The sequence below is a fragment of the Theropithecus gelada genome, chromosome 15 (assembly GCF_003255815.1).
Source record: "Theropithecus gelada isolate Dixy chromosome 15, Tgel_1.0, whole genome shotgun sequence".
NCBI classification, from domain to species: Eukaryota; Metazoa; Chordata; class Mammalia; order Primates; family Cercopithecidae; genus Theropithecus; species Theropithecus gelada.
Window position 1 is genome coordinate 14,300,335 of NC_037683.1, and position 23,450 is coordinate 14,323,784.

General features: G+C 51.7%; 1 protein-coding gene across 1 annotated transcript in view; it reads right to left on the reverse strand.

Moving 5' to 3' along the window:
* Positions 1 to 404: 404 nt before the first annotated feature.
* Positions 405 to 23,450, reverse strand: part of OLFML2A (olfactomedin like 2A) — a 38,383-nt gene continuing 15,337 nt past the window's right edge. Inside the window, exons 3-8 of the mRNA XM_025360760.1 lie at positions 20,924 to 21,031; positions 16,541 to 16,747; positions 14,063 to 14,312; positions 11,332 to 11,568; positions 7,359 to 7,544; positions 405 to 5,474 (exon numbers count right to left, since the gene is read on the reverse strand). Coding sequence (XP_025216545.1) covers positions 4,870 to 5,474; positions 7,359 to 7,544; positions 11,332 to 11,568; positions 14,063 to 14,312; positions 16,541 to 16,747; positions 20,924 to 21,031 — 1,593 coding nt within the window. The 3' untranslated portion in view covers positions 405 to 4,869. The remainder of the gene's footprint in view (positions 5,475 to 7,358; positions 7,545 to 11,331; positions 11,569 to 14,062; positions 14,313 to 16,540; positions 16,748 to 20,923; positions 21,032 to 23,450) is intronic.

Below are 23,450 nucleotides of genomic sequence, written 5' to 3' on the forward strand. Positions count from 1 at the left end.
CCATCAGTTCCCCCCAATGCCTGATCATGAATTTTTTTTTTTTTTTTGAGATGGAGTCTTGCTTTGTCACCCAGGCTGGAGTGCGGTGGCGCCATCCTGGCTCACTGCAACCTCCCAGGTTCAAGCAATTCTCCTGCCTCAGCGTCCCATGTAGCTGAGACTACAGGCATGTGCCACCACGCCCAGCTAGTTTTTGTATTTTTTGGTAGACAGGGTTTCACTGTGTTGGCCAGGCTGGTCTCGAACTCCTGACTTCTAGTAATCTGCCTGCCTCAGTCTCCCAAAGTGCTGGGATTACAGGTGCGAGCCACCACACCCGGCCGACAAATTATTTATTTTAAAAGTTATTAAATGTATGTGTTCTGATGAGGATATGGACCACAGCATTTAGTCCAGACTTTTAGATCAAACCTTTGATCATGTCTTTATTTAGATATATCCCATCTTGTGGCAAAACAGATATATCAGCAACTTACAAAAATAGATAAAGTACAATAGAATAAAAATAAAAAGATTAGGGTAAAGGTAAAAGCAGAAAGCTAGAATGAAGTGAGTCTAGTAGGAGACTCAGCACAATTGAAAAAAAAGGGTCTCCAATTTGACTTTGAGCTTCCCAGCAGCCAAAACAAGGAAGAAAACATGACTGGTTACAAGATTCCTACCAACAGTTAGTCTGGGACTTTGGTACAAAAACAGACCTGGTTTATACTTTGACTCTACTGCCTGTTGGAGACATGACCCTGAGCAGGTTGTTTAAGCTCTCTGAATTTGAGGCTCATCACCTGTAATGGGGAGGAATAATGCTGGCCTTGGGGCTCCTGGGTGGGGATTAGTGGTAAAGCTCTAGAAGGGTCTTGTCCTCACTAAGCTGCATGTTCTTAGCTCTAAGAGGGAGTTCACAGCCCTACCCCGAGCGGGAGAGAACTTGACCAAACCTGTGGCATGAAAGAGGTGGGGCTGGATTCCAACCCAGGGCTCCCTAACTCCTAGCCAGGGCTCTCTGCCAGCCATCCAGTGCCGTGTCCTGTCATGACAGCGGCTTCCAATGCTGTCCCAGAGTTAAAGATGCTTTGGAACACACCGGCTTTCAAGAGCCCTCAAATCATTCCCAGGAAAATCCCCCAGTTCCACCTTTAGCACTGCCCCCAACGTGGGAGCTCCATTCTCTACCCCACCGCAGAGAAAGCAGATTAAATGTAAGGCCTGGACATCTCTAGGGGGAACCCAAGGGGTAGCCAAAGCCCCTCATGAGTCATGTTGTTCAGAAACACCCGAGACAGCTTCCTTTGCCTTTATAGACAAGGTCAGCAAGAAGACGTGGTCCTCCTCAGTCCAGGCCCTTCCTTGTTTGAAGTACCTTTTGCCAAAAGTAATAAAGCCCAAGACAGGTAAAAAGAAACAAAAACAAAACCAAAAAAAAACCTCAACAGCTGTTGGGGGCCAGGTTTCCATGACAGCTCACAGGCATGCAGTTATGAGCTGGTTCCAGTTCCCCACAATAAAAACCTTTCCTTTCCTCTCCTCACCAACAGGACAACATCCAACTGTCTTAGAATTTTTTCTCTGTAAATTTATACTTGACTTTGTTCTAAAAATGACTGGAGGCATCTACTCCTTGGCTTGGCATTCAGGCTTTTTATGAGCTGGCCCCAGCCTCCTCCTTGGGGCTTGTCTGTGGATGCAGTTTGGGGATAAAAGCAACAGCCTCCCTTTCTGCAGCTGCCACTGGAGTGACAGGCTGGTGGCAAAGAACACGCACTGACCAGCGCCTGGAACAGGCTGAGCTGCTGTGTGAGCCTGGGTAAGTCTCTTCTCCTCAGTGTCCTCATCTATAAAATGGGCACATTCAGGATACAGACCTCCCACTGTTGTGAGACTGCAAGCATATGCCCGTGGCAAGCTTAGCACAGTTGGTGTTCAGTTAATGATGGTGGTTTCCTTATCTGATTTTGAAACCTTGTTCTCCACTTAACTGCCTATGTGACGAGTGACCTAACTGTTCTAGACTCCAACGTGACCATGTGTAAAATGAAGAAACTGGCCGGGCGTGGTGGCTCACGCCTGTAATTCCAACACTTTGGGAGGCTGAGACAGGTGGATCACCTGAGGTCAGGAGTTCGAGACCATCCTGGCCAACATGGTGAAACCCTGTCTCTACTAAAAATGCGAACAATTAGCTGGGCGTGGTGGCAGGCCCCTGTAATCCCAGCTTTTCAGGAGGCTGAGGCAGGAGAATCACTTGAACCTGGGAGGCGGAGATTGCAGTGAGCTGAGATTACGCTGTTGCATTCCAGCCTGGGCAACAAGAGTGAAACTGTCTCAAAAAAAAAAAAAAAAAAAAAAGAAAAGAAGAGAAAAAAGACAGAAAAGAAAAGAAAAAAAACTGCCCATACCCACCACATAACCCACTTACAAGGGTCTGAAAACAGAAGAGGCCTAGTGAATGTTTGGAGGCTGTGGCCGGCATTCCCCCAGAATGCAATGCTGCTTGCCCTTTAACTTTTAAAAATTAGCCTATTCTTACTTTCCTTTTTTTCAGATTAATGAAGAAAGGGGGGCCTTCTCCTTCTTCTCACATCGTTGGGCTATGATGTCACGAAAGACACAGTCTTGTAAAACCCACACCCAGGGCCAAGGGAGATGCCGGGGCCTCGCAGCCCCCTGGTGAGTCTGTAAGAGGAGCCTGCAGTGGTTGGTTGGCCGGGGGTGGGGGCTGGATATGACCACGATGAGTCAGGCCTGGCTGGGCTGGGTGTCATCATCCCCCTGTATTCCAGGGGTGAGTTAGAGCTTAAACAAAACATCACCTGACAATGCCTGAAAGAAGTGTATTCTGCACAAAAAGCATTTCCTGGCCAGGCGCAGTGGCTCACACCTGTAATCCCAGCACTTTGGGAGGCCAAGGCGGGTGGATCACCTAAGGTCAGGAGTTCAAGACCAGCCTGGCTAACATGGTGAAACCCCCGTCTCTACTAAAAATACAAAAATTAGCTAGGCGTGGTGGTGGGCACCCGTAGTCCCAGCTACTACGGGGGCTGAGACAGGAGAATCTCTTGAACCCAGGAGGCGGAGGTTGCAGTGAGCCAAGATTGCGCCACTGCACTCCAGCCTGGGTGACAAGAGCAAAACTCCATCTCAAAAAAAAAAGCATTTCTTTACGCTCTTACACTCTTGGCTGTGCAGCTGACTTTCCTAACATGGCAACTGGTATTCAAACTTACAGACCTCCCGGGAGCTGGCATCGGGACAGAATGAAGGCAGCAAGGGCTAGGGGGCGGGTGGGGATGAGTAGTAATGTCCTTCACAGGTGTTGGGGTGCTTTCCGAGGGAGGGCAGCCTCCATGACAGAACCCTTCTGGAAGATGGTCTGTGCCCAGCTCCCAGTGTGACACTCAGCTGCTCTCTCAACTTTTCTGAACCTCTTTCTCTTTCATGAAACACGAGTTGGGCTAGAAAATTTCTTTCCAGCTCTAAAAATACTGTCTAAACGAAGCAGAAGAGAGGCAGGCTTGAAGGCCTTGTCCTTTGGGCTGTGTGGGTCTGAGGCTCTGGGGAGCCATCAGTGGCCCTGGGCAAGGTGGCCCCCCCGCCGTGCATGCTCAACCCAAGTCCTGGGGTTGGACTCTGAAGCCAGGAAAAGTCCAGTCTGCAGACCCTCAGTTCTTCCCTCCCCGTTCCCACCCTCTGGTTCTCTCCTGCAAACAGAAGAAAGCCTGAGGCCTCCGCTGGACCAACTACTCACACCGTGTCTTCTGTAGCCCCCAGGCTGCTGGGCCAGGTCAGGGCTGGCAAGGAAGAGGGAAACTGTGTCATCCTGGCACCACACCAGCCTTGGGCCTAGGGTCTTATTCATGGCAGACCCGGAGGTATCCCTGAGTGTGTAAAGGTTATGGGTTTGAAAGCCTAGAGAAAAAGGACAAGGCGGACTCCAGGCCCAAAGGCTCTGGGATGAACCAGGGAGGGGACCCAAGGCCTGACTATGTGAGCAACGCCAGTGCTTCTGGGTGGAGAGGGAGCCTCAGCTCAGCTCCCCACGCTGGCAGAGCTGCCTGCTGCCTTCTCAGCTGCTGTTGCAGAAACAAATGACGGCACTGATGAAGAATAAGAGAAAATAAAAATGAGCACAGAGCAGAAAGGGGCCTTGGAACAGAGGATGGGATTTTCTCTCGGGGTGCGGTTTCTGCTGAGCAGCTAGGTGACGGTAGAGGTTTGGAATGTGGCCGGACAGCGGGTGGGGTGAGCTGGGCTCGGGGGCTGGCCAAAGACAAGAGGCAAGGACATTGGCTAAGGGACCCAAAGCCCAGGGCCACCAACAGCTCAGCCAGAACAGAGCCCCGGGATGGCAGGCAGAGCCAGGGTCTCCACCCGACACCAGCACACTGGCCCTAAAGGCCTCTGGTGCTGAGTGGTCCTGGGAAGGGACAGAGAGTTGAGAGAACAAGGGAGACCAGGGGAGATGGGGGAGGGCAGGGAGAGGAGGGCGTGGTGAAGTGTCCTCATCTGTAAAATGGGGCTGTCGTGAGAGCACAGCCTGCCTGATCATAACTGAGGCATGAGGCAAGGGACGGTGCCTCTCTGAGCCTCTGTCTCCTCATCTGTTAAATGGGTTCATGATCTCTACCTCCAAGGGAGGTGCTGGGAGAATCAGATGGGTAAGTGTGTGGGAAGTGCTTGGCACGGGGCTCTGCAAGTGGAAGCAAGTATTACCCACTGGGTGCTGAGGAAGCTCAATCCTGGTGACCACCTCGTGCCCAGTCCCAGCCCTGGGCTGGCCCCCAATAAATATTTGCAGACTGGGTCAGTTGCAGGAGCTGCTGTGGAGAGCCCCTCCCGCACAGCTGCCCCTCTCCTGGGAGCACAGGTCTCCACTCAGACCACAAAGTGGAGGGTGTAGGTGAGCTGGTGGCCATTGTCCCAGGCGTACAGCACCCGTTCCTTGGGGTTGTAGTCGATCTGGGTGGTGTAGGCATGCTCGTTGAGGAAGGGCAGTTGGGGGTGTGCGTCGGTGCCCGTGTGCGTGTCGAAAGCATAGGCGACCTGGCCTTCCTGTTGGTTGTATGTGTCCACGGCATACAGGATGCCACACACCAGGAAGCAGTTCCCATAGGAGTTCCGCCGCAGCCGTGTCTTCCACGTGGTCTCCCGGTGCACCGAGAGATCGCCAGGGTCCAAGCGGCTCAGGACGATCACCTCGGGCTGGGCCTCATCGCGGTCGTCCACGGCGGGGTAGATGACCCACAGGCCACTTTCATCCACGGCAAAGTCGATGTCCGAGTGGCCGCGCCACTTCCAGGGTGTGGTGTCCTCGTATACCACGTCGGGCAGCAGCGCCCAGGAGGCCACGAAGCGCTGACGCAGGTCATACTTGATGATGTTCTTGGTGAAGGCGCGGTTGTAGTAGAAGGCGCCCTGGTACACCACGTGGCCCGTGCCAATCCAGTTGTAGGGCAGCTTGTACATGTTACTCCAGCGGCCTGCAGGCGGAGGGCGACGGTCACCCCAGACCTCCTGAACAACCCCAGCTCGCCCACATCCCCTGAGACCACCAAGGGCTCTCAGTGGCCCAGTAAGCAACTGATGCCAAGCATATGCCATGTGCCTGGAGCTGGGATGACATCTTACTATGGCACGAGCGTCTCCCGAAGGAGGTCTATTGTCATCCCATCTGCTTAAGAAGAAACAGGTTCAGAGGATCAAGGTCACCCAGCTCTGGAATGGCACAGCTAGGATTTAGACACAGGGTGACATTAGCCCCATTCTTTGTCTCCAAGCCTTCGTCCCTGCTGTTCCTCTGTTAGGACTGCCATTCCCCAGGCTGTCTGCTTGAGGAATGCCTGCCCATCTTTCAGAGCCCCAGGCCAATGTCACCTCCTCCAGGAAGCCTTCACTGACCTCCCTACCCTGAGTGAGGGGCCTCTCCTCCAGCCTCCCATAACCCCTTGTCTTTTTCCCCCCAGGACACATCTGTAGCAGCCAGACATAAGCCTTCATCTTGATTCTTATCACTGGCTTCTTCTACCAGCCTGTGAGCTGCTTGAGCAGAAAGCCAGCCAATTTTGAGCTAGCAGAGGAAGGATTTTAGTTGTTCTAGGCCTTTATTTTTCATTTTTTAGTTGTTCCAGGCCTTTATTTTTAATTTTTTTTTTTTTTTTTTTTTTTGAGAGAGTTTCTCTCTTTCACCCAGGCTGGAGTGCAGTGGTGCGTTCTCGGCTCACTGCCACCTCTGCCTCCTAGATTCAAACGTTTTTCCCTTGGCCTCCCCGGTAGTTGGGTTGACGGGACCCCCCCCCCCCCCCCCCCTAATTTTTTTTTTTTTTTTTTTTTTTTTAATGTTGTAGTAGAGACGGGGTTTCACCATGTTGGCCAGGCTGGTTTTGAACTCCTGACCTCAAGTGATCCACCTGCCTCGGGTTCCCAAAGTGCTAGGATCACGGGTGTGAGCTACTGTGCCCGGCCTTTAGTTGTGACTGCATAGCTCTTGGGGTTAAGTCCAAACTCCTTCATCTGGCTCACCAGGCCTGCCCCAGCTTACTCAGTCACCATCCCCCCCCACCCCAGGCCATCACGTTTCCTGTCATTGCCAGGCCTCTGCATGTGCTGAGCCTTCTGCCTGGAACACCCTTCCCTCTTCCTTCCGCATGGCTTACTCCTACTCTTCTTCCAGGGCCCAGCTCAGCATCACCTTCACGGGGAAGTCTTCCCTGATCTTTAGGCTGGGTTCCCATAGCCCCTTCGGCGCTCCCTCTAATGCTGTACTGAAATTGTCTCTTTAAGCCTTTGCCTCCCCCACCAGAGTGTGCATTTCTGAAGGGCAGGCTAGATCTAAATGACCCCTTCCCCACATCATGCCCCAGATCTGATAACCAGAATTCTGCCCTTCCCTGTGCCGTCAGCTCCGTCCTGACCCCTGCCCAGACCTGCAGCTCCTCTAAGGCCAGAGGCCCTGCTCACCTATAAAACAGGTGATAACCCCGCCTCCTGGAGGTATGTAGCAACCATGAGCTGATACACGGGGTGGGGCGAGATCAGCACAGGGCAAGCACTCAACAAATGGAAACTCAGTATTGGCCCCTTGACGGTAAGTCACGCTTGCAAAAGCAGGACCGTGTCCCTCTTGTTTGCTGCTGCATTCTGGTTCCTGGCAGGGTGCTAGCGCACAGGGGTGCCATGGGGTCTGTCTGGGCCTCCAGCAGCCCAGTGCCCTCAGCCCAGACCCCCCTCCTTGGGGTGGCTAACAATCTGGAGCTCAACCAGGCTATACCATAGAAACCCACAAGGCAAGGAAAGCCAAGTCTCCATGAGGACCCCTCCCCAGGCTGTCCATACCCGGCCCCCTCTCCACCTCTGGGGTCCCTGACCTTGCTTGAAGTTTTCCAGGTTGCGGAACTCCACCAGGCTGTTTCCATAGTAATAGTTGGTGACATAGATCCTGTCGTCTCGGGCCGCAGGGTCTTTCATCCAGGCTCCCTCATGGCGCCCATAGCTGTGGTGCCTCACGGGGGGGTCCACAGCCCGGAGGGTGCCCTCACAGCTCGCCTCTCTGCCTGTGGGAGGAGCGCAGGCAGCATTGGTACACAGATTCCCAAAGCCCCCAGCCAGAGCAACAGGCTGGCAATGTTATCTGGGTCTAACTTAAATCTCTCCTGATATTTTGTTTACGGCCTTCTTTCCCCTTTCCTCATCATCAAAGCAATGCCTGATCATTACCAAAAACATACAACACTCAGAAAAGGAGAATGGAGGCCAGGTGCAGTCGCTCACGCCTGTAATCCTAGCACTTTGGGAGGCCAAGGCAGGTGGATCACCTGAGGTCAGGAGTTCAAGACCAGCCTGGGCAACATGGTGAAACCCATCTCTACTAAAAATACAAAAATTAGCTGGGTGTGGTAGGCGGTGCCTGTAATCCCAGCTACTCAGGAGGCTGAGACAGGAGAATCGATTGAACCCAGGAGGCGGAGATTGCAGTGAGTGGAGATCACGCCACTGCACTCCGGCCTGGGTGACAAGAGTGAAACTCCATCTCAAAAAAAAAAAAAAAAAAAAAAAGAGAATGGAGAAAATAAAAATCTTCAAAGTTATATTATTCATCATATGTGGAACCTAAAATAGTCAAACTTGGCCAGGCACAGTGACTCACACCTGTAATCTCAGCAATTTGGGAGGCTGAGGTGGGAGGATCACTTGAGCTCAAGACTTGAAGACCAGCCTGAGCAACATAGCAAGACCTTGTCTCTACAAAAAAAAATTTTTTTTTTAAATTAGGTGAGCATGGTGGTGTGTATCTGTAGTCCCAGCTACTGGGGAGGCTGAGGTGGGAGGATTGCTTGAGCCTGGGATGTTGAGGCTGCAGTGAGCTGTGATCACACCACTGCACTCCAGCCTAGGCAACAGAGCAAGACACTGCCTCAAAAAAAAAAAAAAAAAAAAAATTAAAATTGGCCAGGCACAGTGGCTCACGCCTGTAATTCCAGCACTTTGAGAGGCTGAGGTGTGTGGATCACAAGGTCAGGAGTTTGAGACAAACCTGGCCAATATGGTGAAACCCCGTCTCTACTAAAAATGAAAAAATTAGCTGGGTGTGGTGGTGGGCACCTGTAATCCCAGCTACTCGGGAGGCTGAGGCAGGAGAATCACTTGAACCTGAGAGGTGGAGGTTGCAGTGAGCCAAGATCACGCGATTGCACTCCAGCCTGGGCAACAGAGTGAGATTCCATCTCAAAAATAAATAAATAAATAAAAATAAACATTAAAAATTAAAAAAAAAAAAGTCAAACTCATAAAAGCAGAGAGTAGAATAGTGGTTACTAATGGATGGGGGGATTGAGGAGATGTTGCTTAAAGCATTCAAAGTTTCATTTAGACAACAGGAATAAGTTCAACATATTGTATACTTGAATATTGCTAAGAGAGCAGATTTTAAGTGTTCTTGCCACAAAAAAAAGATAAGTAATGTGAAGTAATATATATACTAATTAGCTTGATTTAGCCATTTCACAGTGTGTACACATATCAAAGCATTATGTTGTACATTATAAATACATACATTTAAAAAATTGTTCTTTCTGCAGTATGCCAAACAAATGAATACATACAATTTTTGTCAATAAAAAAATTAACTTTTTTTCTTTTTTGGTTTTTCTTTTTTATTTTACTTTTTTAAAAATAAAATTTACACTTATAAAATAAAATAAAATAAAATAAAACTAAAAACTGGCCGGGCGCGGTGGCTCAAGCCTGTAATCCCAGCACTTTGGGAGGCCGAGACGGGCGGATCACGAGGTCAGGAGATCGAGACCATCCTGGCTAACACGGTGAAACCCCGTCTTTACTAAAAATACAAAAAAAAAACTAGCTGGGTGAGGTGGTGGGCGCCTGTAGTCCCAGCTACTCAGGAGGCTGAGGCAGGAGAATGGCGTGAACCCGGGAGGCGGAGCTTGCAGTGAGCTGAGATCCGGCCACTGCACTCCAGCCTGGGCGACAGAATGAGACTCCGTCTCAAAAAACAAAAACAAAACAAAACAAAAAACCAAAACCAAAACAAAACAAAACTAAACTAAAAACTGCCATTATCCAAAGAAAATTTTTTTTCTGTTCTTTTATTCTCTTTTTAAAAATTTTATTTCACAGATCACTTGAGGTCAGGAGTTCAGGACCAGCCTGGTCAATATGGCGAAACACTGTCTCTACTAAAAATAGAAAAATTAGCCAGGCATGGTGGTGTGTGCCTGAAATCCCATCTGCTCGGGAGGCTAAGGCAGGAAAATCTCTTGAACTCAGGAGGCGGAGGTTGCAGTGAGCAGAGATCACGCTACTGCACTCCAGCCTGGACGACAGAGTCAGACTCCGTCTCAAAAAAACCCCCCAAAAAACAAAACAACAACAATAATAATAATATTTTATTTCAATAGTTTTTGGGGAACAGGTGGTTTTTGATTACATGGGTGAGTTCCTTAATGGTGATCTCTGAGATTTTAATGTATCCGTCACCTGAGCAGTATATACACTGTAGCCAGTATGTAGTCTTTTATCCCTTACCCCCTCCCACCCTTCTCCCATGCAAAGCAAAATTTAAGCATGTGGCATTTCCTTCCTTTTCTTTTTTCTTTGCATGTACAGTCATGCAGACATACTTTAAAAAACTGAGTATACAGTTTTATGTATCCTGTTTTTAGCCTCCGTTAAGCAATTTCTCTCATCATTAAATAGGCTTTTAATGATGTGATTTCAAGGTCTGCCAGGCCGGTGGACAGCTGTGCCCTGAATTTATCTGACCAGTCCTCCCCATGTCAGCCATTCGGGTTATTTCCGGTTTTCTGACATTAGAAATGATGCCATGATGCAACTACTTAAGCTGCAGCTGTTGTTCTCACTGCTGGTAGATCCTTCAGGAAAAATTCCTAGAAGTGGAATGACCTTGGACCAAAGCAGGACAGGGTTTGAAGGACTGTCACCACAGAGAGCCAAGATCCCTTCGGAAGGATGGGATCAATGACTTAACGAGGAAGATTTCCACCATGAGACACAAAGCAAAACTATACATGCTGACATCAAAACAGGGCCAACGATTGGACACAGGAAATAAAGAAATAAAAATAGTTGCTGGATTTAATGATGGCATTCTAGGTGACATTTTAAGAATAATTTGTTGAAAATACTACCTGGGCTGGGTGTGGTGGCTCATACCTGTAATTCCAGCACTTTGGGAGGCTGAGATGGGAGGATCACCTGATGTCAGGAGTTAGAGGCCAGCCTGGTCAACATAGTGAAACCCTGTCTCTACTGAAAATACAAAAATTAGCCAGGTGTGGTGGCAGGCATCTGTAATCCCAGCTACTCGGGAGGCTGAGGCAGGAGAATTGTTTGAACCCGGGGGATGGAGGTTGCAACGAGCCAAGATCTCACCATTGCACTGCAGCCTGGGTGACAGAGTGAGAATCTGTCTCAAAAAGAAAAATAAAAGCTCTGCCTCCTGGGCTGGAGTGCAGTGACACAATCTCAGCTCACTGCAACCTCTGCCTCCTGGGTTCAAGCAAGTCTCCTGCCTCAGCCTCCCAAGTAGCTGGGATTACAGGCACCCGCCACTACACCTGGCTACTTTTTAAATTTTTAGTAGAGAGGGGTTTTTTCCATGTTGGCCAGGCTGGTCTTGAACTCCTGACCTCAGGTGATTCGTCCGCCTTGGCCTCCCAAAGTGCTGGTATTACAGGAGCGAGCCACCGTGCCCAGCTGTAAAAAGCATTTCTTACCTTGAGGGCTTCACAGAAACAGGCTGTGGGCTGGATTTGGGCACAGGCTACATACAATGTGCTGACCCCTGTGAGGCTCACTCACCTTGGCTGGAGACTTCTGGACCTGAAGGTGGCTCGGTGGGCAGGAGACTGGTGGTGGGGGATGGGGTGGTCGTAGCGGTGGTGGTGGTGGTGGCAGGGACTGAGGTGGGGGTGCCAGGAGCCAGGTCCACTCCCTCTGAGGACCTGGGCTCAGCCTCATCCTGCTCTGCGGAGTTGGACCTGCCCTCTACCTTGGGCGGCAGTTGCTCCAGCCAGGAAGTGCCCTGGAGGGCATTGTCTGCAGAGAGAAGACCCCAAGCTCACATCCCAGCACCACCTGCTGCCATGTGGATCTCCCTCAGGTCTGCTGGTCCCCCATCTCAGGGGCCCCAGGGAGTGGAGGGGGGGCCTCCTCAGGGCCTCCCCACACCTGGAGCGGCCGAAAGGTCTCAAAGTGGGAGGCAGGGAGGACTTCACAGTCACGGCTCTAAACCCAGCCAGGTGGCCTCAGCCAAGTCCCCCTGCCTTCCTGGGCCACCTCTGTGAACTGAGAGTCATGAGCCCACCATGCTGGACTGTGGTGGTGACTACAGAAAAATGTACAGAAACATTTGCACAGATTCCAGCAAATACGAGGTACCAAAAAGGAGATCCCTTTCCTTCCTATGCATCAAGCACTTTGTACCAGTTCTGTCATTTGCTAGATTCAATTCTAGAGAGAAGCTCTTGTTCCCATTTTACAGGCCTTCTCCTTTTACTCTGCTATGGAAAATGCAGCTGCTGCCAGAATCAAATGTGACGGCATGAATGAAAGTGCTTAGAGGGTTGGATCCAGTGGCTGGTGCCTGTAATCCCAGCACTTTGGGAGGCTGAGGCAGGCAGATCGCTTGAGCCCAGAAGTTCAAGACCAGCCTGGCCAACATGGCAAAACCCTGTCTCTACTAAAAAATAGAAAAAATTAGCCAGGTGTGGTGATGGGCGCCTGTAGTCCCAGTTATTAGGGAGGCTGAGAAGGGAAGATCACTTGAGCCCAGGAGGTCAAGGCTTTAGTGAGTCATGATCGTGCCACTACACTCCAACCTGGGTGACAGAGTGAGACCCTGTCTCAAAAGAAAAAAGGAAGGAAGGAAGGAAGGAAGGAAGGAAGGAAGGGAGGGAGGGAGGGAGGGAGGGAGGGAGAAAGGAAGGAAGGAAGGGAAAGAAGAGTTTAGGGAAACACTTTTGTGACACCAGCCGGGTACGGCTGGCTCACTCCTGTAATCCCAGCACTGTGGGAGGCCGAGGTGGGCAGATCACCTTACACCAGGAGTTCGAGACCAGCTTCGCCAACATGACGAAACCCAGTCTCTACTAAAAATACAAAAATTAGTCGGGCATGGTGGCACGTGCCTGTAATCCCAGCTACTTGGGAGGCTGAGGCAAGATAATTGCTTAAATCTGGGAGGCGGAGGGTTCAGTGAGCTGAGATTGCACCATTGCACTCCAGTCTAGGTGACAAGAGCGAAATTCCATCTCAAAAAAAAAAAAAAAAAAAAAATTGTGACACCAGGGAGACAAAGGAATGCTGCTGTTACTACTATGATGGTCTGGTGCCCAGGGGACCGCCTGGTCAGCTTCGAGAGGGGCTCAGAGACCCCTTGACTTGAGGGCAATAACCTGACTTATTTTTTTCTCCATTTTGGGCTTCCTCTTTGCACAGGCTCTGCTGTGGGCAGCCTGGGCCCTGGTGGGGATGGGGGTCATCCCCCTGGTTGAGGAGGACCACAGGGAGGCCTGGCCTCAGCAGCCTGCCAGGACAGGGTGCCTGTTCCCACAGGCCTTGCTGGCAGAGTCAGATGCCTGCAGCTGTTCTTAGGCAGTGTCCCAGCCAGGGGTCAGAGGCTCTGTGCCATGTCCAGACCAAGCTGGCAGGGCTTGGGCCAGCAGCTGGGACCAGGGGGAAGAGGCCCCTGAGTCCTGAGAGGCCAGGAAACAAGAAGGCTCTCAAAGGAGCCTGGTCCCTGACTGTTTCACGTCCGTGCGCCCCTTGCACATGGGCTGGAAGGAGGGCTTTGCAGGAGGAGGAGGTGGTCAGCAGGACCCAGGAAGGGGAGGAGCAGGTTTGGGACGCCCCTCTGGGACATCAGAAGAGAGCAGCCATCTGGGGAGGGTCTTAGTGGGGGAATCAGGAACCACAACCGGTAGAGATGGATCAGAAATTTGGGGTATCTTGAAACTTGTGTCTCTTGTTTGCCAATTACTTTGTCACCTTTCTCCGTGATCCAGCAGAGAGCTGCAGGAAAAATACAAGAGTCTGCGGGCTCTTCCTTGGGGATATAAGAAGAGGGAGGAGATGGAGAGGAAATGAGAGATGCCCCCAAAGCCCTTGTCACTTCTCAGGAGCCCGGTATTCTCCTGCCCCCCACTGTGGCAGCTGCCTGGTCATAGGTATTTTTTTCTCACTAGACTATGAGATCTGTGGGGACAGGGACTGTGTCTCTACCGTTCCCTGTCACCTGGTCAGAGTGGACCTTCAGCACATCTTCAAATGCACAAAGAAAAGTCCAGCAAAGGTGAAGACAGCTGTAAATACTGGAAAGGCACCGAGTGGCCCTGCAGGTTGGTTTTGCTATTTCATCCCAGTGACCCCCTGAGTGGGGTGTTATCCCCATATGTGGATGAGCAGAGGGCACCCAACAGGTAATCAATGGGTGTAACTGAATCTGGGGTAGTCCGACTGCAGAGATGATGAGGGGATTCCTAGGAGGCATCCATCCCTGACTCCCCAAGGTCCCCATTCCCCTCCTACTCACCTGCCACCGCCTCGGTCACCTCCTGCTTGCCCGCCTTGTAGTAGGTGAAGCCCCGGATCACAGCCTGCTGCTGGGCCAGGGCGCGGGGCTTGGCTGTGGGCTGGAGGAACCTGCCCTTGCTGCTCTCCTTCCTCAGCTTCTCCACCTGCAGCAGCTTCTCCTTGGGAGGTTTTGGGAGGCCTCTCTCTGCAAAGCTCTTCTGCACACTGCCATACTTGCTGATGTCCTTGCCTTTTCCTCCAGCTGTGTCCTGGAAGGGAAGAGAAGTCTCAGACTTGAAGGACAGTAGAAGAAATGTTATGGGGAGTCCTGGGAGCTCAGAACGTGGGGGCTGGAGGTGGCCGTGTTGCCCCAGGCCCTATGTCCCAAGCGCTCATGAAGTCACAGCTTTCCTTTACCCCACCATGGTGGCTACATCCATGACTGGTTTGCCTCAGTTTCCTCACCCAGCTCTTTAGTTCCCTTGCAGGCTTGAAGTCCAACTTGATAGGTTAGATTCCTGTCCCACTTCCAACTCCTGTCCACTTCCCCTGGGGGGCAGGCCAGAAGGACCAGCTGCCCGGAAGGCAGCCTCCTCTACCTGCTCACCTTCCAAGTCTTGTCTCTCTTCCTCAGTGGTCTTAGTACGTGGGCAGGGGAGAGGTTCTTAGGCACCTAGGCAAGGTGACCAACTCATTCCTAGTTTTAGCACTAAAAGTGCTGCATCCTGGAAAAACCCTCAGTCCCAGGCAAACTGGGACAGGGTTGGTCACCCAACCTCTAGGATATGCCATTTCTAACGTTTTGTGCTTTGTTATTTTCACTTCCTATTTAAATGCCTCTGATGCTGGCTTGGCATAAGAACACAGGGCCTGTGACATCACTCATTGTTAGGCAGAAACTCCAGCAGATACGGCAAGTACAGTAGCCGGGTCCCTTCTGCACCATTGCCAAAACACGCTTCATTCTCGCCTGTGGAATTGGCACGGGAATGAGCAGGAAGCCAGCTGGGGGCCAAGGCCCAGGCTTCCTAGCCGCTTTATCGGCATCTAGGCGGTCCCAGTTGCAGACACAAATGGCCCCATTATCACAGTGTCAGCAAAGGAGACTGAGATGTGGAGAGGAAGAGAGGAAGAGGGTGGGCTTGGCAGTCACGCAGACCTAGCTGCCAGTCCCAGCTCCGCCACCGCCTCTCCATGTGACCTCTCTCTGTGCCTCATCTGCCAAATGGGCAGTGTCACCCCACCTCCCAGGTGACGATGGGATTCACTGACAATGTCTGTAAGAAAGTCAAGTTTTTTGTTTTTGTTTTTTTTTTTTTTGAGACGGAGTCTCGCTCTGTCGCCCGGGCTGGAGTGCAGTGGCACCATCTCGGCTCACTGCAAGTTCCGCCTCCCGGGTTCACGCCATTCTCCTGCCTCAGCCTCCCGAGTAGCTGGGACTACAGGCACTCGCCGCCACCTCGCCCGGCTAGTTTTTTGTATTTTTTTAGTAGAGACGGGGTTTCGCCGTGTTAGCCAGGATGGTCTTGATCTCCTGACCTCGTGATCCGCCCGTCTCGGCCTCCCAAAGTGCTGGGATTACAGGCTTGAGCCACCGCGCCCGGCCGAAAGTCAAGTTTTAAAGTAGGAATTTCACAAATGTCAGCTCCCTTCTTCAGTCACTCACCGAAACACAAGGCCAGTGTGAATAATGGTGTGGCTTGTGTCTTGCCCAAGGGTGACTGGCCAGAGGAGCCCGAAAGGGGTTGAATCCAGTCTGCGCTCCATTCGCCAAGCCACATACCCAGCAAAGGCTGGAGCCTCTGTGCAACTGGCTCACCCAAAAGTAGTTGTTCTTTCTAATCGATCTGCTCAGAGGGAGAACCAGCTTTGCAGTCCATCTGCCTACAGAGAGGATGTTTATCACATTTGCACGCAGGTTATCTGTCATGGGTGACTCTGCCTAGCGACAGAACCAGTGCCTCTGCTCACTGTGTGCTCTGAGCTTGGAGGTGGAGTGCCTGGGTGCACTGGAGTTCTCTACCCCAGGGTGGGTTAGATGAATGGGTATCAGTCTGCAGGGGTCCCTGAGGCATTGCCCATCTCCCTCTGAGCAGGCTCAACCCAGCCAAGGGCCCAGCCACAGCAGGGGAGGCTAGAAGCGGTTTTGCTGCAGTCAACCTGGTCTCTGAGGGCTAGGCAGGGGGCACCGCCTCCACAAGCTTGTCCCCACTAGTTTCAAACTTGGGAATGAGAAAGTTGCCAAACACCTGGCTTAGGGACCAGCCCCCTTGGCAGGATCCCCAGGCCTATCCCCATTCCCTGTGCTGACTGTGTTTGCTGTACAGCAGGGACCCCCTGCACCTCACCCTGCCAGGGACTCTCTAGCTGTGCCAGCCCTCAACCCCATCTTACAACCCCAAACCCCCACCGAGCTGGCCCTCAGGGCCAACGTCCTGGCACACTGAGCTCCCAAGCTCAGCCAGCTCCCGCCCTGTGATCAGAGCTGGGGCCTCACCTGGGCCTTGCTACCAGTGCCCGTGGCAGGGGTGGCGGGGGCGGCGGCGGCATCCTTCTGCAGCAGCTGGAGGCCCAGGCGGGACAGCTCCTTCTTGATGCCCAGCATGATGGCGGAATGATTCTCATAGTGCCTCAACTGTTCGCTGAGGTGGCGCATGCTCTCCTTCACCACCTCGTTCTCCCGGCTCAGGTTGGCCTTGATGCTCTGTGGAGGGGGCAGGATTGGAGGTCTTTCCCCAGCCAGCTTCCTCTGAACCCCCAGCCTGGAGGGACACCCCAGCTTCGGTCATTAGGCTTTGCTGTCCAGTCCCCTGAATGGGCTGAGGGCGGACCCAGCAAGCATGAGCAGGAAAAAATAGGCCCCAAGAGACCCTATATTTATGAACTTTTTGAATTTAAAAAGTGAAGGAATAAAAAAATACGTGCGCATGGTACTAAATTTACAAGATATAAATGGCTATAAAAATGTCACCCTCCCACCTTTATTTCTCAGTGCCGACAGTTATTATAGGTTCCTTGTGTATCCTTCTAAAGAGAGTCTGTATCTTCAGAGGAACACATGTATACATACACACATATTTTTACCACTTTGCTTTTTTACTGAACAGCCTATTTTGGGAACTGATGCATATCTGCATATATTGTGCTCTGTTCCTTCTCATGGCCACACAGTATGCCATTGCTTGAGAGGTCACAATTTATTTACCCAGTCCCTTATTTTTTCTTTTTCTTTTCTTTTCTTCTCTTTTCTTCTCCTTCCTTCCTTCCTTCCTTCCCTCCTTCCTTCCTTCCTTTCTTCTTCTTTTTTTTTTTTGTAGCTGGGACTACAAGCACCCACCACATGCCCAGCTATTTTTTTTTACTTTTAATAGAGACAAGGTTTCATCATGTTGGCCAGGCTGGTCTTGAACTCCTGGCCTGAAGTGATCTGCCTGCCTTGGCCTCCTAAAGCGCTGGGATTACAGGTGTGAGCCACTGCACCTGGCCACCCAGTCCCTTATTGATGGTTTTTTTTTTTTTTTTTTTTTTGAGACGGAGTCTCACTCTGTTGCCCAGGCTGGAGGGCAGTGGTGCCATCTCGGCTCACTGCAACAACCTCTTACTCCCGGGCTCAAGTGATTCTCCTGCCTAGCCTGCTGGGCAGCTGGGACTACAGGTGCGTGCCTCCACACCTGGCTAATTTTTGTATTTTTAGTAGAGACTGGGTTTTGCCATGTTGGGCAGGCTGGTCTTGAACTCCTGACCTCAAGTGATCCACTCACCACAGCCTTGCAAAGTGCTGGGATTACAGGCGTGAGCCACCACCTCTGCCCATTATGGATGGTTACTCAAGTTGCTTCCAATCTTTTGCTACTTTAAATTTACTTTAAAATTGTATACATAATACATAAATACCCTCTGCTTGTAAAATCTTCAAACAATGTAGATGGAGTGAAACCCTTTGGGGTTTTGCTGAGGGTGAATCTCTGCCCCCTCCAAGTCTCCAACTTCTCTCCTGGGCCGTACCGGCTCCTCTCCCTGCACTGAGCCCTGTCTTTACTCCCAGACCTGTTCTCCTTCCCTGCCTCATCTCCCCTTGCTGGGACTCTGGCTCCCTGCCCACTTTTAACAGCTCCCACACCAGCTCCTGGATCTACTCCTGGTTCTGAATCCTGCCAGGAGCAGACAGACTGCTCAGAACCGCAATGCTCCTCGCTCTGTAAACCTCCCGCTATCTAGGGATCTCCTTTGCCGGGCTGTCGCCCAAGCTGGCCTTGTTCACTGGAGAGGACTTGGAAACCTGGGGGACCTGGCAGGTATCAGTCCCAGTTCCCCAAAGCTCTAGTAGACCTGGGATTCTTTCGTCTGAGTCTACTTTTCAGCTAAAGCAGGAGACACGAAGTCGGAGGCAGAAAACACCAGTTTGCTGAGAAGCCGCGGAGCAACAGAATTATGGGTCCACAATTTCATTTGTAGAAATTGTTACAGAGGAAAAGATAACCTAAAAGTGACTGATGTCCAGTCAGCCCTGGGTGACTCAGGTTCAGGGACCAAGAGGCAACAGGCAGGAGTCAGATACCCTTGGGTTCAAATCTTTGCTTTCTACTTCCTGGCTGGGTAACTTTGGGCTAATAACTATTTCTCCGAGCCTCAGTTTCCCTGCCTGTGAAATGGGCTATTATGTCATCATAATAACAACTAAATGGCAGGGTCACTGTGAGGACCAGAAAAGCTATGGAATACGAAAGTGCATTTTAAACTAGATTCCAGGGGCCAGGTGCAGTGACTCATGCCTGTAATCCCAGCACCTTGGGAGGCCAAGGCAGGAGGAAGGCTTGAGCCCAGGAATTTAAGACCAGCATGAGCAACATGGTAAAACCCCATCTCTAGAAAAAACACAAAAAATGAGCTGGGTGTGGTGGTGTGTACCTACAGTCCCAGGTACTTGGGAGGCTGTGGTGGGAGGATCAGTTGATCCTGGGGCGTTGAGGCTGGCCTACAGAGCGAGACCCTGTCTCCAAAACAACAACAACAACAACAACAACAACAACAAACTGGATCCCAGGGATGATAGAAGTCAAAGCGTATGACAGATTTTCTCAACCTCATCGCTATTGACGTTTGCCAGATAGCTGTTTGCTTTTGGGGACTATCCTGTGTATTGCAGGGTATTTAGCCGAATCTCTGGCCTCTAACCAGTAGAAGCCCAGTAGCACTCATCCTGTCCCCCACTTAAGTTGTAACAACCAAAAATGTCTCCAGCTATTGCCAGCTTTCCCCTTGGGGTAAAATCACCCCTAGTTGAGAACTACTGGTGTCAGGGAAGAGAGCAGAGGGAAGCTGAGACCCCAAGTTGCTGCTGACCCCCTGGGAGTTTCTTCCCTTTGGCAGAGGGAGCCGGCTGTTCTCTCCCCACCTCCTCCCAGGGTGAACAAAAGCTTTTTGCTCTTAATTTTTCCATAAGGTTATCACTTAGTAAACCATGGTTAACAGAAGCAAAGCACAGATAATGCAAAACAGAAGATCATTAAAAAGTCATTTTTCTGTGGCTGTGGAAACCATCTCTGGTTTGTTCCAGGCCTAGCAGATATACCCTCCTGATCGTCTGGCTCAGAGTTACATGAAGTGGGTTAACATTTCCTGAGGTTACAAGAGGAAAGATCAAAGGAGAATAACTTCAGAGCCAGCAACGGGAGGGCCTGGAATGTACTAGCTGCACAGGAAATCCCGGGACACAGAAGAAATTCACCAAGTGTCAGCTGTCTCCCCTGCTGCCAGGGGCTTGGCCAGCAGTAGGTACATACCAAACACTTTTTGAATACTTAAAGCCACTGTGATCCCAACTGTGGGGTGAGGAAGGGGTTAATCTCCCACCCTGGGGCACAGGATGCCCAGGTGCCCCCTCCCTATGTAAAGGAAGCTGGGAAAGGAAGCCCCCACGCCCGCTCCTGGCAGCTGTATGTCCCCAGACTCCCAGTGGCCCAGCAGAGGCCGGATGCAGGAAACAGGCGGAGGTGACGCTGTGCCAGCAGAGATACAAACCTCGAACCTGCAGCTCAGACCCCCATGCTCGCCCAACTCTGTCCTTGTCCCCAGGGGCAGTCCTGGTCCCCTGCCCAGTCCTATAGCACTTTCACCCTGACCAGGACAGGACACGTAGCACCTCTGCCTCCATAGCAGCTGGGCACTAGCCCAGTGGGCTCGGTCAGTCCTGCCATGTTTTACCAACCCAGGGGGCACTCCGACAAGGTATCTTATTTTTTATTTTGAGACTGTCTTGCTCTGTCGTCCAGGCTGTGGCACGATCTCGGTTCACCGCAACCTCCGCCTCCCAGGTTTGAGTGATTCTCCTGCCTCAGCCTACTGAGTAGCTGGGATTACAGGCATGCATCACCATGCCTAATTTTTGTATTTTTAGTAGAGATGGGGTTTCATCATATTGGCCAAGCTGGTCTCAAACTTCTGGCCTCAAGTGATCCGACTGCCTCGGCCTCCCAAAGTGCTGGGATTACAGGTGTGAGGCACTGCGCCAGGACACTGAGCCACCATGCCCAGCCACCAAGGAATCTCGTGTGAATGGTATACCCAGAGTTGTGGGTCCTGATCTTGGTACACTGCGGGCAACTGCAAGTTCCAGCTCCCTCTGAACCCGTTTGATACAACCAGCAGGTGCCTCGGTTTCTCCACTCAGACTTCAGCTTCCCGCAGGCCCTTGAGCCAGTTAGACCTCTTCCCCAGAGGCTGGACCCTGTGGCCAGCATTTCCCTCCCCCAACTCCTGGCTGGAGTGTGGCTTCCCATGGTCACCAGGGTGAAGCCTGGATTGCCCGGGCCCCTTCGGACAGTGCCCTTGGCCCCCAGCATCACACCAGCCCGGCCTCTGGCAGCAGCCCCGCCCTTACCTCTTCCAGTGTGTTCATCTGGGAGGCCACCTTGTGGACGTAGGCGTGCACCTTCATCAGGTCCATGCTGTACAGCGTGCCCTCCAGGAGATCCACCATGGACTGTAGCTGCCCGGGGAAGGGGGATGGTTAGGCAAAGAGTGCAGCACGTGGCCAGCCAGGCACAGAGGGTAAAAGGAGCCCTGCTGCAATGAAGAACTCCAGAACCTGGGCCAGGCGCTGTGGCTTACGCCTGTAATTCAAGCACTTTGGGAGGCCAAGGCGGGTGGATCATCTGAGGTCAGAAGTTCAAGACCAGTCTGGCCAACATGGTGAAACACCATCTCTACTAAAAACACAAAAATTAGCCAGGCATGGTGGTGTGCACCTGTAGTCCCAGCTACTTGGGAGGCTGAGGCAGGAGAATCGCTTGAAACCGGGAGATGGGGGTTGCAGTGAGCTGAGATCACACCACTGCACTCCAGCTTGGGTGACAGAGTGAGGCTCTCTTCCAAAATAATAATAATAATAATAATAATAATAATAATGATTAAAATAAAAGAGAACTCCAGAACCCCATAGCCTCAGAGTGACTGGCATGGGCCCTGGGCACTCACTAGCCCCAGCCTGCTAATAATCACAAGAAAAGCCACAGGTTCCATCTTCTGAGCCCTTACCACGTGCCAGCTGCTGTGCTAACGGCTTTAAGGAGTTATACCAATTAATCATTGTAACAACCTCAGAAGGTGTGTAGTGGGCACTGGAGGAGTTTGTCCAGATCTTCTGAGATCCCTCTTACTAGTTTTTGTGCCCATCCCTGGCTTCCATGTGCCTGCATCTGTGACTCTCTTTAGAGTTGCTTTGTCCCCAAAGTGCCAGAGAGTACACATCCTCTTGCAGCTGCCTTGAGGCAATGACCTACTGACATGGACATCTATAATCCCAACTCACTAGCCCCAGTGGGGACGAACTGAGCGGTTGTACCCACTCCAGAGTTCCTCTGGGGATGTGACTGAGGCCGGCACTTTTCCCAAGACCACACCCTCACTTGGATGCCCTCCTCTCCCCACCTTGCTTCTCTCACTTCATTTCCAGTTTCTCTGGGGAGTATTTTCTTTTTTTGTTTATTTGTTCTTCAGAGACTCTGTCACCCAGGAAAGAGTGCAGTGGCACGATCATAGCTCACTGCAGCCTCGAACTGCTGAGCTCAAGCAATCCTCCCACCTCAGCCTCTGGAGTAGCTAGGAGTACAGGTGTGCACCATCCTGCCTAGCTAAGTTTTTTATGTTTTGTAGAGATGGGATCTTACTACGTTATTCCAGCTGGTCTTGAACAATGATCTTCCCACCTTGGCCTCAAGTGATCCTCCTGCCTCAGCCTCCCAAAGCACTGGGATTATAGGGATGAGCCATCACGTCCAGCCCAGGAGTATTTTCAAAATAAATCACTTGCACATGAATCTCTGGCTTCAGAGCCTGCCTCTGGTGGCCCGAACTAACACCAGGTATGGACAACTTTCACCCTCATTTTACAGATGGAGAAGCTGCAGTTTAGAGGGGGGAAGTGACTTGCCCAAGGTCACCCAGCTGTTCAAAGGTAGAACCAGGAGTAGAACCCAAATTCATATAAATCCACGTCTCTTTCCCCAACATTCGGCTGGGGAGATATCATGAATCACCGTCTCTTTCCTATCATGCTTTATGGCTCCTGTCTCATGCTCAGACAGGGAAATGGCAGCCGAGAGAGAGAGGGCCTTGCACAACAGGTCAGCAGCAGGACCTGGAGCAGCCGCTGGGTATCCCTTGCCCAGCCCAGGGCTCTGCCCTACAGCTGCCCCTCCCCCTCTCCTCTCTGTCATGCCTCATCAGGATATAACACTCCCTCCAGATGGCCAAAATGCCAGAGTGTCAGGGAGACGTTGGCACAAGGGGCTGGTTGGGAAATTAGCCTTCCCTGGCTTCTTGGGAAGGGCAGTTCCTCGGGCCCACCCTCACGCGCAGCCCCACCCTGAGCCCTCCAGCATTTCCCAGGGCCTGCACAGGCCAGTGCTCCAGTCTGGTCCTGGCTGGCTGTTTCCAAAACAGTTTTACTCCCACCTTCCCAGGGGGTACTCAAACTGTTTTAAGCCAGGGAGCTTTTCTTTGAGCAGAAGCTGATTTCTAAAACAGAGACGGGGGTGGGAGTCTCTGCTGGAAGCAAAGATAGGCTCAGTGGCTTCTCTGCTCCCCCACAACCTGGCTTTGGCCCCGAGGGTCTGCATGGGACCCCTGGGGCTCTATGGAACACAGATTGAGAACCATGCCCATAGACGCTTCTGTGTCTCAGTTTTCTGTGTTAAGAAATGGGGCAATAGGGCCGTGGTAAGGAGCAGTTGTGTCTGGACAGAGCTCAGCATTGCGTGGACACAGAGAGGCCTTCATGAAGCCCAGCAGCGCTGATTGCTCCTCCCAGGGGCTACATGGGAAGCTCCCGGCTTCACTCTGCTGCCTTCGCGGCCACCAACACTGGCTTTGGCGAGGGTCGGTCCCTTGCAAGATGACTCTCTGTG